Source organism: Osmerus eperlanus, chromosome 21 (genome assembly GCF_963692335.1).
Source record: "Osmerus eperlanus chromosome 21, fOsmEpe2.1, whole genome shotgun sequence".
Taxonomy (NCBI): Eukaryota; Metazoa; Chordata; class Actinopteri; order Osmeriformes; family Osmeridae; genus Osmerus; species Osmerus eperlanus.
In genome coordinates this window covers 4,248,644-4,264,851 of record NC_085038.1, presented here as the reverse complement: position 1 = coordinate 4,264,851, position 16,208 = coordinate 4,248,644, and the positions used below count along the sequence as shown (strand labels likewise).

The window sequence follows — 16,208 nt, the reverse complement described above, 5'->3', positions numbered from 1 at the left end:
AGCAATATGGGACGCACCGCTGTCTCTCACAAAATATGTTTTCTCAGCCGCGGTTAAGTTTTCGGTCACACTAATCCATGTCATACGATTTCAAGAATTTTGTACATGAGATGATTCAGCGAGCAGGTGCTCATGAACGCAACAGCCCGTCTATGTGGATGGGTACTCCGGTCGTATTTGTTTGGCTGACTGCTCTGACGGTGACGCTTCTACCAGCGATGAGACCCCTCGATGCCTTCCCCACGAGCTCACTCAGCGACTGCCAGACCCCCAGCGGATCGAACTGCTCCGGTAAGTAGTGGACACATATACAAGAACAGGTAGTTTAATTTATTTTCTCAATGCCATCCAGTTTTTGCAGTATCATGCCATACAAGAAGGAAAGCATATTCCAGAAGATGCACCATATATACCCCTCCCCTCCTCTCCTCTCCTGTCCTTTCTTTTCCCCTCCCCCTCATCTCCCCCTTTCTTCATCTCCTCCCCTCATCTCCCCTTTCTTCATCTCCTCCCCTCTCGTCCTTTCTCTCCTCTGAAGCCAGAGATTAATGGTAAGTAAAAATAACAACCCTCCTAATGGTGCAGCTATTCCGGCCCAGCCATCAGTCTTACAGAGCGCACACACACACACACCACACACACACACACACACACACACACACGGCCAGCAGGTACCGTGGCCTGTCTGGGCCACAGTGGATGTTTTCTCTGCTGCTGTGAAGGAGGAGTCATGGTGTCTCCAAGGTGAAACATTAGAAGGTGACACCAGGGTCACACTGTAGGATCAGTGGCTGATGTATTAGCTGACAGTAGAGCACTGGCTAACATTGGAGGTATATATATGTACTGGATGTCTTTTTAAACAGTGGCCTAGGTATCTAAATGTAGGCCTTGTGTGTGTGTGTGTGTGTGTGGGGGGGGGGGGGGTGGCATGCATTTGTATGTATTGGTATGTGTGTGTGTGTGGTCAGGTTTTTGAGGAGGGGGAATCCGACATATTCGAGTGTGCTCCTGGCTCGTGTCAATTTGAGGGAGAGTGTGTGAAGATCGGAGAGACCGTCACCTGCATCTGTGACTTCAAGGTAAGACTTTCATCTCTTCCTCTGTTTCCTCCCCCTCTCCCTCCTTCCCTTTTCTCTGGTCCAGTGAGTGTGAGAATGCCCCTCTCCACCCTTCTTTCCTAAAGCATCGAAAATCTTCTGTGTTTAGTTTGTTTCAAATTTCTTTCAAACATACAAACAGAGAGCACACTCAAGCACACATAGAATACACACATCCGCTCAGACACATTTTTCTTCATAGACATTTCCGTGTTATATTTTTACCGTGAGAGGACAAAGAGTCTCTGTTCTCGTCAGAGGAGTCACGCTGCTCCCATTTAACACACACACACACACGCACAATCCCACACACAGTCTTCCACTACCATGCTGAAGACAACACCACCATAACCATTTATTTGAAGTTCATCCTCTCCTCCCCCCTCCCCCCCTCCCTCTGTCGGTGCCCCTCCCCTTCCACAGTGCGGTGAGGACGTGTCTCCAGTCTGTGGCTCAGACAGTCAGACTTATCAGAATGACTGTCTGTTACGTCGGGCGTCTTGTAAACTGCAGACAGAGATACAGGCCGCTTCACTGGGTCACTGCCCCGCAGGTAAAGTCCCACCACTCTTACTGTGTGTGTTCTCTCATATACACTGTGCATGGAGTATCTCATATACAATTCTATATGTTGAGAAAACCAGTTTGTGTGTTTGTGAATGTGACTCCTCTTCCAGATTCTGGCTCTGGGTCTGGTGATGATGATCGTGAGGTTGAAGCATCCCCACCAGGTCTGTATTATCTTCTCGCCCTCCCTCTCTTCTCTCTCTTTTTCCCTTCACTAAGTGTTTGGGTGTGTCTAACCTATCCCCTCCTCCTATCAGAAGCCTTGGCTGAAGGGGGTGTAGCCCAGGCAGACCCCTCCTCGTGTGAGATCTGCCAGTTTGGAGCTGAGTGTGACATTGATGACGAAGATGTGTGGTGAGGTGGGGCGGGTGGAAAGAGGGATGGATGGAGAGAGGGATGGATGGAGAGAGAGAGGGATGGAGAGAGGGATGGATGGAGAGAGAGAGGGATGGAGAAAGGGATGGAGACAGGGATGAGAGAGAGAGGGATGGAGAGAGGGATGGAGAGAGGGATGGAGAGAGGGAGGGATGGAGGAATGACCAGACGGATGAATGGAGGGATGGAGTGAAAGAGGGATTAAGAAGAGAGAAAGTGAGTGCGTGTTAAAAACGTTTGGAGGGTTATAGTGAGAGAAAGACAGAGTGGAGGATATAACGATTAAGGAGCTAAAATGAGAGCTGGTGAAAGAGGGAGGGAAGGTGTATGAAAAGGAAATATCTCCCTCACACACACACAGGTTTCACTGTTCTCTTTCTCCAGGTGTGTGTGTAACATGGACTGCTCCTACATCAGTTTTAACCCTGTGTGTGCATCAGACGGCCGTTCCTATGACAACCCCTGCCAGGTGAAGGAGGTGTCCTGTCAGAGGCAGGAGAGGATTGAGGTCAAGCACCTGGGCCGCTGCCATGGTAACACCCTCACACCCAAATTACCTTTCTCTATCACATACACACACACTCTTACCCTTGTGACTCTCTCTCTCTTTCTCCCCCTATCGCTCTCTTTCTCTCTCACTTTCATACAATTTCTGAAGTGATTGTTAACGTGGATGTTTTTTCAGACGAGCGTGTGAGGGGGGATGGGGGGTTCGTACAGAGGGGGGGGCCGCATCTCCTGCCAGGAAACACACAAGCACTACTGTGTCCACGGGGAGTGTGAATACCACGGTAATCTGGCTGTACCCTCCTGCAGGTAAACACACACTCACACACAGACACGCATACACACACACACACACACACAGAACAACAAACACGTGTGTGTGTGTAGCTGTCACCCAGGGTTCAGTGGGCTCCAGTGTGACCAGAGGGACCGCAGCATGGTGTTTGTGGTTCCTGGGTCTGGTCGTGTCCGCTACATCCTTATTGCTTCAGTTATTGGAGCTCTGCAGATCACCATCATCACTCTGGTTGTGTTGTGTTTCACAAGGTGAGAACACACTCTCTCACACACATACACACACAAACACACAAACATAGAAATGCAAACACGCATATAGATGTACACAGACACACACATACAAATACACACAGTTACAGACACACACAGATAACCATAACCCAATTTTGGATATTTCTTCATATACTTCATTCAATGACTTGTCTTCATTGGTTTGTAACAGGAAGTGCCCTCCCAAGGACAGGAAGTCAGCCAATACGCAGAATGTGGCAGCCTACAGCACGGACAGCACACTACGCACTGCCACACGTCTCATCTGACACACACACACACACACACACACACACTTCTCCACTGTTGATGTTCTGAATGATGTTGATGTTACTCTTAACAAGTGGTCTTTACAATCATGGCCGCCGTGTAAATAAATGTTTGTTTCCCAAGATCCCAAGAGTGTTTGATTTAGGCCTTCCTGTGTGTGTCCCTGTGTGGCTGCGAGTTTGTGTGCATGCTGTAGTGACTCATCATGACCACTGGGTGACAATGTTGCTCAGACACCCAGTGCATTTTCTGTTACAGTATAGAATTGGTGCCAGTTCAGTTAGTCCAGTTCAGTCCATATCAGTGAATTGAATCTGGCCTGGATCTATAAAGTCTTATTCAAGTGGTGTTGCGTTCATATCTGAGACCAAATTATCCTGAAGGCATCTCTCCATCTGAAGAGACACACTCAAACAGTATATTGAGATTACAGGCATATATTATGCTGTTGCTGTATCTAATCAGTATCACCTCATTGATAACAGTTCAGGTATCAGAGTATGTTTTTGACATGTGTAATCTAAAGCATCAAGACTGAATAAAGTGCCCCAGCTGGGTCTGGAGAGGTGTAGAGGTTATATGGCCTCCTTTGGTCAACATGTTTCAGAGGGGCCCAGTGGAATATGTTGTCATGGGGGCCAAAAATGTAACACCTCTGGGTCAGAGCTCATATCAGGAGCCATCTCCACACAGACCGAAGATAGTGTGCGTTTGTGTGTGTGTGTGTGTGGACCTGGGTGCTCTGGCTGCGCACGGAAAGACGTCCCACTGGGACACCCCGGTATTCCAGATACCGATCACACACACACTCAAATACACACACACATTTCCAGTTCACTCTCCACCTGCCTCTGGAATTTAACCTTCATCCCCCTAAGCTTCCTCAGCCCCACCTTCACCCCGCCCCCCCCATCTCTAAACCCCCCCCTCTTCCTCACCCCTCCCTCCCTCCTCATCCTCCACCCCTCCCTCCCTCCTCTTCCTCACCCCTCCCTCCCTCCTCATCCTCCACCCCTCCCTCCCTCCTCTTCCTCACCCCTCCCTCCCTCCTCATCCTCCACCCCTCCCTCCCTCCTCTTCCTCACCCCTCCCTCCCTCCTCTTCCTCACCCCTCCCTCCCTCCTCATCCTCCACCCCTCCCTCCCTCCTCATCCTCCACCCCTCCCTCCCTCCTCATCCTCCACCCCTCCCTCCCTCCTCATCCTCCACCCCTCCCTCCCTCCTCATCCTCCACCCCTCCCTCCCTCCTCATCCTCCACCCCTCCCTCCCTCCTCATCCTCCACCCCTCCCTTCCCGTGAGCGTGTGTAGTGCCATCCCAAACAGAAATGCTCTTTTACTGCATTTCTTCCCCATTCCCCCTCCTACCCTTTTTCCTCCTCTCCCTTTCCACCCTTCCCCTCCCTTTTCTCCTCCTCTCCTCCCCTTCATCGTTTTACCCTCACGCTCCGTTCCATCTCTCCAGGGTACACAGTACTGGGGGAAGTGAGAAAAGACATGCCCTCTCTCTCTCTCTCTCTCTCTCTCTCTCTCTCTCTCTCTCTCTCTCTCTCTCTCTCCCTCTGTCCATAACTCATTACGTCCATCCCTTTCTCCTAACACTCGTTCTAACCCCCTCTCTCTCCAACCCCTCTCTCCCCCCTCTCTCTTTACCCCCCCTCCTCCCATCCCTCACTGCCTCGCTCCTTACCGCTCTCCCTCTTTCACTCCCCTCCTTGTTCCTTCCCTACTTCATTCAAACACAGCTCCCCAGGCTGGGATTTCTTGCTGAAGAATAATGTATCAAAAAGGCCTGAGCTCTAAGGTGTGGCACATGCATGTATGTGCGTGCCTGCATGTGTGTGTGTGCATGTGTGTGTGTGTGTGTGATGCACATTGCAGCTGTATGTGTTGATTGAGATTGTGTTTGTGAGACTGTGTGTGTTTGTGTGTGTGTCTATGTAGGGTGTGTGAAGGTCAGGGGTTAGGGATAGTATCTCTTCCGTTCCCATCAGCCCATGTTTTCACAGTATGCATTGCACGCACACACACACACACACATGCTGAAAGGCCATAATGTTTCTGGTTTCCTGCTCACTGTATTGTTGTGTGGAACCTCTGTGATGTCACCTCTCTCTTCCTTCCCCTCAGGGGAGCTCACTGTGTGTGTGTGTGTGTGTGTGTGTGTGTGTGTGTCCTGTCTGTTACAGTGGGTCACAGTGGGTCATACTAGACAGTAGACACCTCTCTCTCTCTAAGCAGGGATACTAGGAAAAGGTTCCACTCTGGCACAGATGACTTCACTGTTTAAACATGGTCCCATACCCTACATACACACACACACACACACACACACTGTCAGAGTGAGACCTATCGCCAGCAAGAGTGAAACAGATGTTGTTTTTCCTGAAGAATGTGATATACTGTAAAGATGTCTTCAAAGAACACACACAATTCACTCTCCCTCCCTGTCCCTTTCTCATACACAAACACACTCGAAAGTGCTGGGCTGGGTCTGCTGCCGTGGCAACAGGCTCCTCCTTCTCGCTGTGGGAGAGGCTTTTAACTCGGGGGCAAAGCTGCTCTGGTTGTGTGAGTCAGAGGAGCGAGAGAGAGAGAGAGAGAAATAAGAGAAAGGGAGTAAGAAAGTAAGAAAGAGGAGAGAGAGAGAGAGAGAGAGAGAGAGAGAGAGAGAGAGAGAGAGAGAGAGAGAAAGAGAGAGAGAGAGAGAGAGGGTGATTGAAAAAAGGGGTGGGGACTGCAGGCTGAACACAGGAAAGTTTTCCCCAGGAACAACAAGTGGGAGAGGGGTGGAAAACTCCGGAGCCAAACCTCCAGCTCGACTGCAAAGCAAACAACGTAATTCGGAACACACACGGCCACTCTCTCACACACCCAGGAGAGAGAGAGAGGGAAGGAGAGAGAGAGAGGGTAGAGCTTTTTTCTGTGTGTGTGTGTGTGTCTGCTGCTTGTGTGACGGTGTGTACCTAGACTGAGCAGAGCCAGCTATGTGTGAAGACTCCGTCCAGGCAGAGAGAAGCAGCATGGTGAGCACGCACCAGAGCCAAGATCTCGTGGTCCCCAGCCCAGAGCCAGACCCACCCTTCCCCAGCCACAGCTTCACACCCTCGGGCAGCGGAGCAGCCAACGCTAGCTCCGACCATGGAGCTCCTGGAAGTCCCACCATCAAGGAGGGGTCCGGCCCTGGGATGAACCCAGCCACAGTCAACTCTGGCCCGGTCAACGCCATCACGGTGCTGACCCTGCTGGACAAGCTGGTGAACATGCTGGACACCGTCCAGGAAAACCAGCACAAGATGGAGGGCCGTCAGGCAGAGATGGAGGGCGCTGTGAGAGGGATCCAGGCGGACATGACCAAGCTGTCCAAGAGCCACACACACACCTCCAACACCGTCAGCAAGCTGCTGGACAAGAGCCGCAAAGTCTCTGTGACCATGAAAGAGGTGAGGAGAATGCATGGATAGAGGGTTGGTGTGTGTGTGAGGGGGGGAGGAGGGGGGTTGAGTGTTTTTTGAAAAACAGTGAGAAAGAAAGATCCTTGGTTGTGTTTGACCTGTGTGTGTGTGTGTGTGTTCCAGGTTCGAGACAGGATGGAGCGTCAGGCTGGGCAGGTGAAGAAACTGGAGGCCAACCACGCCCACCTGCTGAAGAGAAACAACTTCAAAGTGCTTATATTCCAGGTCAGTGCAGTTTTTTTTTGTGTGTGTGTGTGTGTGTGAGGGCCGACAATTTTAGTTTTACGAGTGAGAGACAGAGAGATAAAGATTGTATGCTTGTGAGTCACACATTTGATCTTGTTCATGGGAACTTGCCTTCTGGGTGAAAGCATGGTCAGATTGCAGAGGTAAAGAGAAAGAGAGATAAAGACCGATGAATGGATTGAAAGAGAGGGAAAGGCAAAGTGAAAAAAGACAGGTAAACAGAGACAGAGAGATGCAAAGAGAGATGAAAGGAGATACCTTCATTTTGATGAGAACTGTGGTGGGCGTGGCCAAAGTTCTTCAAGAGAAGCGAATTACGTTAGAACATGAACACACATGTATGTGATTTGCCTATCAGGATTTGACATTTTGTCCTTGTTTATGTGTGTGTGTGTGTACATCTGTCTATGTGTGTGCCAGTGTATGTGTGTGTACTGTGTCTGTGTGAGTGTGTGTGTTACTCCAGTCAGTTTGTGACTCAATACTTCCATGGAGAGAAAGAGGGAGGAGGGCAGAGACGGAGAGAGAACGAAAGCATGTCTGCTTGAGGCACAGAGAGACAGAGGGGGGGGTGGGGGGTGTTCCCTGTGGCTCAAGTAGGGTGTGGCAGTGGAAGAGTCGGGAGTCAGTTAGGAGGACAAGAGGTCTGGAAAAAGAGACGTGTGTATAGTGTAGTAGTGTGTGGTGTGTGTAGTGTGTGTGGTGTGTTTAGTGTGTATAGTGTAGTTGTGTGGTGTGTGTAGTGTGTGTGGTGTGTGTAGTGTGTATAGTGTAGTAGTGTGTACAGTGTGATCTCTTGTTCAGTATATTCTCCAACTCAACCAAGAAGTCAAACAGTTTAGAGTGTATGTGACACTTCTAACACTGCAGAGAACTTTTTAGCGATATTCTTTCTCGCTGGAGGCCTACTGATGCACACACACACACACACTGACACAGGCATACACACACATATAGGTTTTAATAAGCAGCGTCCTTGGAACGAATCTGCACATTCCTTAACTTTGGGCAGCATCTCTCTCTCCCTCTCTCTCTCTCCGTCTTTCTCTGATCCTCACCCTCTCTCTCTCTCTCTCTCTCTTTCTCACCAATGTCTCTCTATATTTAGAACTGGCAGTCGTTTCAGCTCAAATAAGAATGCTTCTAGAATGCTTCATCTCTCTGACTTCATCAGAGAGATGAAGTCGTTTGTACATAGTGACCAAGGTTTGCTTACTGGGTCAGGCTGACCACGTTCCAACTGCTAACTACAACTGCTAACACCCTAGAGAGAAATGTCCCAGTTGTTCTGTCTTTGATTGACAGAGCAAACCCTAATCTCCAGCACCTGCTACTGTGTACATCCACTGATGGATGGATGAAAGTCTGTCGACTTTTAATCCTACCTTCCCACCCTCTCTTCTTTAAAAGCTGCCCATTATCTCTCTATCCTATTCTCTCTCTCGCTCTCTCCTTATTGAGCTGTGTTGTGGAGTGAGTGGATGTAGCATTTTAACTACATGTCCTAATATGGCTATCTTTACCCTCCAGAGAACACTGTCTGAACAGTCCTGGAGAGAGACCGAAGGGAGGAGTGGGGGGAGAGAGATGGGGAGAACAAGTGTGTGTGCGTGAGAGAGAGAGAGAGAGAGAGAGAGAGAGAGAGAGAGAGGGAGGGGAAGAAGTTAGAAAGGGAGAAAGAAGAGGAGAAAGAGTTGTGGAGATATAAAGAGGAAGAGGGTGAGATAAAGTTGGGGGGGAGAGAGAGAGAGGTGGGGAGAGAAGAGGGTGAGGGTGTTTTCCATTGTCTTTGTGAAGTTATAATTCCTCCACACTCCTGGGGCCCATTCAGCAGACAGAGATAACTCACACACACACAAACACACACTACTAGTCTTTCCATTGACACAGTAAAGAATAAACATCTCAGGGTGTGTGTGTGTGTGGGGGGGGGGGGGCAGAGAGAAAGAGGGCCTGTTTACCTCAGTCATTCCCTATTAGTGGAATCCTGTATAACAATGAGGGGGATCTTGAGCCTAACAACCATGCTTCAGTTAGCTTCAATTATCTCCACTGGGGTTCAATGAAAGTTGTTTTGATCTTGAACTGAGTCTAATAACGTTGCGCATGTGTGTGTGGGTGTGTGTGTGTGTGTCAGGGGGGCAGAGGCAGGCAGAGACAACCAGCGCCATTCCTCTGAGTCAGGGTAAATACCAGAGGGGTGTGTGAAATATAGTGGGTTAGAGGGGAGTAAAACACTGTCTTACACACACACCCATATACACACACTCATACACTCACACACACATACACACAAACACACACTCAGGCACGCTAGAGTGTATTTTCTGATTGTTTTCAACAGTTCATGTGGATGCTAATGGCTCCCATGCTTCCCATGCAAAGAGCAGTATTTACAAGCCAAATCATCCCAAGGGATGCGTGCGTGCCTGTGTGTGTGTGTGTGTGTGTGTGTGTGTGTATGTGTGTGTAGTGTGAATGCGTCTTGTGGGTGTGTCAGGGGCCATGTTTGGGGTAGCCTGTAGGGATAAATTTGATTGGTTGGGGAGGGGTTTGGTTGTCATGGTTACATGTGTAGTGAGGAATGTGGTTCCCCATCAGTGAAGCTCCACAACCTCATCACTCTCTCTCTCCCCCTCTCACCCCCCCCTCTCTCTCTCTCTATCTCCATCAATCCCTCTTTCTAACTCTCTCCCTCCGTCCCTCTCTGTATGTGTGTGGAGGGTTGGGTGTCCAATATTATTGTCCTCTACACATACAAACACACAGATATGCCCTCAACATCAGACAAAAGCTGTCTTTGTCTCAATATGTTGGCCTTTGCCAAGCTCTACAAACTCTTTCTCTTTCTCTCTCCTGCTCTCTCTCTCTCTCTCTCTCTCTCTCTCTCTCTCTCTCTCTCTCTCTCTCTCTCTCTCTCTCTCTCTCTCTTTCATACATACACATACACACATACACACACACTCTCTCTCTCTCCTTGCGGCATGTTTACCATTACTTTGCCAGTTTCCGTCACACACACACTTGATCAGCATTCAAATAAAAAAATCGGAAATTTGTTTTTGTTTGTAAGATTGAGAGATAGAGAATGTGGAAAAAGAAATACATCAAAATGGAGAGACAGCGAGAAACAGAGAACAACAGAGAGAAACAGAAAACAAAGAGAAAGACAAATTTAAATAAACCTGCCTAGCTAGTTCGATTGGGCAATAATGTTAGAATAAAAGAAACGTGCACCAACTCATTTCCACTCACACACTCTGTCTATACATACACCTGTTTAAGACAAACTGTGAGGGAGACATCTGGACTCTCTCAGTCTTCTCCTCTTACCATAACAGTAAGAGGAGAACTACCCACTGAGCGTGGTACGGAGAGATACCATACTGTCCTGTCAGTGTGTGTGTGTGTGTGTGTGTTTCGTGTACAGTGCTCATGCATCATTCTGTACACGCAGGAGATTTTTGAGGTGTTAAACAAGTAAACAAGATTCAGCCACAGGATACAACTCCCTACTGACGCAAAAAATAAATAAATTGCATGTGTGATTACTCAATACCTGAGACAATGCAGCTAGGTTAGCAACAGTGTTACTGGAACATTGGTGTGGCTAATGCTAAGCTGAATTGTAGTAGCAGAGTGTGACTCATGGTAAACAATGATAACAGATAACTTGTGCTATGCTCATTTGGTGTCACACCTAAGCAAACACACAAACATAATCAAACACACACTTGTGCTGCGCTGAATGCCACAGCTAGACCTATGCCACGCTAAATTACAGTGACAAAGCCTGGGTACTGCTAAGCTCTGTTACTACTTTAGGACACTTGGAAGCAACAGAAGCTAAAGGCCAGGTATCTCCCACCCAGCCAACCATAGACACAACAGATGTGTTGTAGAGGCACCACAGAGAGTGAGCTCACGTTACAGGTATGAGAGCGTAACTCAGGTGGAGGTAGGTAGCTCGTACCAGACGGCTGAGGGGCCAGGCTGTTTCAGGTGGGACATTCCTCTGAACCTTATCAGGAAATTCCTCCCTCAGGGGTTTCTCTGCTCTGATGACAAGAGAACGGAAGGTCTGTGTTTGCGTGTGTGTGTGTGTGTTTGAGGGATGACTTACTGAGTGGTTTAAACTTTCCTGCCTTACAGGCTGTTCCAGTGCTGTAAGGCTGAAATCATCCCATTACCATGTGATCTACACACACACACAAACAGACACACATACATCCATCATCCATGCTCCCTATCAATGGTATTTCAGTGAGCTGTTGGCTCTCCCCACACCAGCTGGCCAGAGGGCTCTTGATAGCCCCGGAATGAGGAGGTGTTCCAGAAGGAGGAGGTTTAATAGAAGGAGGAGGGGGAGATGTTCCACAAAGAGGGGGTGTTCTGCAATTTGGAGGAGGTGTCGTAGGATGAGTATGTGGTGTTCTGGAATGAGGTGTTCTAGAACGAGAGGGTTTTAGAATAATTTGGCTTTTTGACGTTCAGTTCTGACCAGAGTTCAGATTGAAGCCTCCCAACAGGGCAGTGTGGTGACAGAGAGACTGAGACCATACCCCATGCTTTCAGAGGACAGATACGACAAAGTTACCCGGACAATAAGGAAATCAGGGCCAAAGTGTGCTTGTGTGTTGTGTGTACGAGTGAATGTGTGTATGTGTGTGCGCTTGTATCAAGAGAGATGTTGCAGTATCGACAGTGTGCTCTTGCTGTGAGAATCTTAGTCGTTATCGTTGAAGGTAAAGATTCCGAAACTCCAGCATGTCTAGCATTCCAGGATCTTTATGTGTGTCTGTGTGTGCATATGAGTTGCAGCACAGCAAGATGGGAGTGGCACTCCTAACCCCTCCACCATAATTTTCCTCGAGTCAGTCACTTCTCTCTTCACCTCACCTCAACACCTAGTCAGCCTGCTATTTCTCTCCTTTACTCTCCCTTTCACCTTCACCGCTCAGCACCTCTCTCTTTCTCTGTCCCCCATTCTTTCACATCTCCTCTTTGCTCTCTCTTCCATCTCTCCCTCCCTTCTTCCTCTTCACTTTCTCCTCACTTTTGCTCTCCTTTCCTTCCCACTCTCTTTCTCCGCTCCGCACTCCTTTTTCTTCTTCCCTCTCTCCTCTCTCCTCTCTCCTCTCTCCTCTCCTCTCCTGTCCTCTCTCCTCTCTCCTCTCCTCTCCTCTCTCCTCTCTCCTCTCTCCTCTCTCTCCTCTCTGCTCTCTCTCCTCTCTCCTCTCCTCTCCACTCTCCACTCTCCTCTCTCCTCTCTCTGTGGCTCTTACCTCCAGTCTGGCAGACCTCCAACTCGGGGTGGAAACTTTGAGTGTTGCCTCGCCTTGGCTTCCTTCCCTCCACTATGTGTGTGTGTGAGTGTGTGAGTGTGTGTGTGTGAGTGTGTAGCTATGCTTTGGCTTCCTTCCTTTGTTTCTAACCATTCTTTTGCCTTGTTTCCAACATCCCACTGCATGTGTGTGTGTGTGTGTGTGTGTCCTTTGTGACGTACATTATCTATCAGTGATACTTTAGTTGCCAATGGTGCAGCCTTGCTCAGCCACAGAATCCTTATCATGGTAGGACTGTGTTTCCACCCGTGTGTGTGGTGTGTGTATGTGTAACTTGTACATTCCATCCACATTGCAGAGACTTTCTGGCCTTGTGTGGGTCAAATATGGAGGGGTGTGCTAACTCTTTAAAGGGAGAAAAGCTGATTATTTCACCACAAAATAAAAACATGCCAGGCTCCCCTCGTTCTACAATCTAATCTTCACTCTACAGTAATAAAACACTGCCACCCCCCCACACACACACACACGTTCACTGAACAACCCAACCCCTAACACACAGTCCAACAGTTTGAGAATCACTAAACAGACACACTGACTTGTAGGTCCACTACTGTCTCTGCCCTGTTTAACGGAATCCAATAAGTGGTGTTGAAACTCGCAAGCTTTTGTTATACATCGTCAGCATTCCAAAGTTACCAGCAGCTTGGTTGTCATGAGAGAGAGAGAGAGAGAGAGAGAGAGAGAGAGAGAGAGAGAGAGAGAGAGAGAGAGAGAGAGAGAGAGAGAGAGAGAGAGAGAGAGAGAGAGAGAGAGAGAGAGAGAGAGAGAGAGAGAGAGAGAGACACTGTTTCCTCAGCCAAGTAGAACATGTTTTCTGTCATTATATGTGGGGACACAGCAGAGGCATGTGAATGAAGAACGTCCTCCTCTCCTCTCTCGTCCTGTGCCACCTCTCACCCTTCTCTTCCCTCCTCCTTTCATGTTCCCACCTCTCCTTCTCTGGGCCCCCGCCCTTTCTGCTCCTGCTTACCACTCTCCCTCCCTGTGCTCCTCTTCCTCCTCTTCCTCCCTCTTTCCCCTTCCCCTGCTCCTGTCCCTCATCTCTCACTCTGGGCCGCTTTCTCCCTCGTCCTGTAGGAGGAGAACGAGATTCCCTCCAGTGTGTTTGTGAAGGAGCCAGTGCCGTTCCCTCATGAGCTGGAGGAGGGGGAGGGGGAGGAGTCCAAGGGCGTTGTGGTCGACGCCAACCGCTCTCAGGAGGAGGGGCTCCACACCATCGACCTGTCCTCGGACGAGGATGTGGGGCTGGAGGCGGAGAATGAGGAGGAGGGGCTGGAGGAATTGCACGAGCTTTCAGGAGAGCCCCTGGAGAGATCCAGGGCTGACAAGTTCAAACGCTCCAGCTTGAAGAAGGTGGGTGATGGAGGGAGGGATAGGGGGAGGGAGAGGAAGAGAGAGTGAAGGAGAGAAAGGGTGGGGGGGGCTGAGAGGGAGAGAAAGAGAGAGTGAAAGAGAGAAAGGGTGGGGGGGCTGAGAGGGAGAGAAAGAGAGAGTGAAGGAGAGAAAGGGTGGGGGACTGAGAGGGAGAGAAAGAGAGAGTGAGCTTGGTAAAGACTATCTTGGTTTTGTCCTTCAGGTGGACAGCTTGAAGAGGGCCTTCTCCAAACAGAACATAGAGAAGAAGATGACCAAGATCAGCACCAAGATCGTGTCTCAGGAGAAACGAGACAAGATCAAGAAGACCCTGAGTCCCAACAACCAGAAGAGCCTCTTCAAGGTGTCCCCTCTCACCTTCAGCATCAGGAAGGTAAGTACACACACACACACATACACACACACACACACAAAAACACACATGCCAGGAGTGATTCTCTCTCTAACCCTCCAACCCTCCCTTCATAGAGGCGGGGGTCAGAGGGCCCGCATGAAGCCGAGGCGGAGGGCTCGGCGCCCACGGAGGGCGCCGTAGCCTCCATCGAGCTCTCCCCGGTGGGCATCCCCGACCAGGACCTCACCTTCACTGAGGTGCACTCCCAGCTGGCCCCAGAGCTCCAGGACGAAGGCAACGCCCTGGAGTGGGAGGAGCCAGGTGCTGCGCCAGAGTCCAATGGCGTACCAGAATCGGAGGAGATTCCGGAATCCGACATTCCAAAGGAGGAGCTGTTAGTGAGGGAGGAAGTGAGGGAGGAAGTGAGCGAGGCGTATGCCCTCTCCGCCACCCTCCCGCAGGAAGATTCCCTGTCAGCCCCGCCCTGCAATCAGGAAGAAGAGGAGGAGGAGGGGCAGAATGAGAAGGAAATAGTGGTGGAGCAGAAAGAGGAGGAGCAGAAAGAGATAGAGCAGGAAGAGGAGGAGAAGACAGAGGTGGAGCTGAAGGAGGTGGAGCAGAAAGAGGAGAAGGAGAAGGAGAGCCCAGTGGAGGAGGCCCAGCCTGAAAGTATCACTTCTTAGAGCATTCCCCTTACTCCACCCTCACAGACACACACACACACAAACTGGCACTCCATACTCTCACTTACTTTTAAGCACACATTTAGTATAATCTACTAGCATCCCCTTCTTGTACGACACATCCTCTTTAGAATCCCCTGTCAGGTCCAGGCACCTGCCCTCATACTCACACACATTGAAGCAATAGCACGTCATGTTTGTCTATCCTAGTGTGTGTTTCTGAGTGTGATTTGTGTGTTTGCATGCGTATGTCAGCGTGTCTGTGTCAGTGTGTGCGTGTCAGTAGGTTGGTTTGTTTTTGTGTGGTTGTCTGTGCATCTATGTGTGTCGGGGGGGAGGGGGATTGCGTGTGTGTGGGTCTGTCTGCGTTTGTGTGTTAGTGTGTACGCTAGCGTGCTTGATGTATTCCAGGGCAGGTGTTTGTACCACATGTGAAGTGGGATGAGGATGTGTGAAATATTAAAATCTCCTTAAAGCTAACGCTAAAAGAACTTATGAACCCTGTGTCTGTATGTATCTCAATGCTAACCTATGTTGTGTGAATAATATATAAAAGAACTGGTGACTCGTTCCTTTAGGCCAACAGGTGAAAGGCACCATTGTGAGCAGTGTACTGCACTGTTACGACCTCACAAAAGCCCACCACAGCACAATGTCCACACGCTATTCTTCATCTCTGAGTCTACTGACAACAGAAATGAGATACTAGCAGTAGATGATGAGTTGAAAGTAGGGTCAGCATGAGTCTAACACCTAGAATGTCAAAGTAATACTGTGAGTTATTTTGGCTTTAAGTAACGTGTTGCCAAAGTGTTGTGTCATTTCTATAATAGCCTGACTTGTTTCACGGATAAAGACGTTATCTCTGGTGCCAAAGAAGTTTCTCTTGAGGATGTGGTTCACAACTGTAACTGTTGTATTACTGTGATGACAGCTATGTTTCCCTCTTTGGGATTACTCAGAATAAAAACTAAATAAAGAACTTGTAGCTGACCCCTCCTCCAGAGCCTTCCATTCATTTCCTTGGATTACAAGAGAGACCGTACCCATGGTAAGCCTTTTAATGACAGTTGGTCTTGCCCTTGGCTAGTTTTACGAGCTGGGAGGGCGACAGACTCGAACTAGACTGAGATTAGGTCCTCCACAGGTTCAGGAAATAGGCTTAGACCAACAGGGTTCCCATGAGGAGAAATCCTGGAAGAGATCTCGTGCCAATTAACAAACCAGGTCATAGGTAGGGGAACATCCATTGGGGAGGATTCCCTTAGAGCTTCTTAATCTGTACATGAACCTATGAGTGTCCTCAGACTATACAGGCTCCTGGACTGTTGGTCCACATGCCTCCTTATTGGCTGTCTGGTTTCCCGGTCGCTGGTTTCCTGT

The 16,208-nt window shown here is 49.2% G+C and overlaps 2 protein-coding genes across 2 annotated transcripts; both read left to right on the top strand.

Moving 5' to 3' along the window:
- Positions 1 to 231: 231 nt before the first annotated feature.
- Positions 232 to 3,443, top strand: LOC134007857 (tomoregulin-2-like). Its single transcript, XM_062447572.1, has 9 exons — positions 232 to 291; positions 972 to 1,082; positions 1,524 to 1,653; positions 1,778 to 1,831; positions 1,925 to 2,021; positions 2,427 to 2,575; positions 2,728 to 2,858; positions 2,937 to 3,095; positions 3,289 to 3,443. Exons 1-7 carry the CDS (start codon positions 232 to 234, stop codon positions 2,823 to 2,825), a joined length of 699 nt encoding a protein of 232 aa, XP_062303556.1. The 3' UTR covers positions 2,826 to 2,858; positions 2,937 to 3,095; positions 3,289 to 3,443.
- A 2,566-nt stretch (positions 3,444 to 6,009) lies between these two features.
- Positions 6,010 to 15,818, top strand: cavin2b (caveolae associated protein 2b). Its single transcript, XM_062446548.1, has 5 exons — positions 6,010 to 6,828; positions 6,964 to 7,065; positions 13,512 to 13,787; positions 14,011 to 14,181; positions 14,277 to 15,818. The coding sequence occupies exons 1-5, from the start codon at positions 6,373 to 6,375 to the stop codon at positions 14,823 to 14,825; spliced, it is 1,554 nt and encodes a 517-aa protein (XP_062302532.1). The 5' UTR covers positions 6,010 to 6,372; the 3' UTR covers positions 14,826 to 15,818.
- Positions 15,819 to 16,208: the final 390 nt, after the last annotated feature.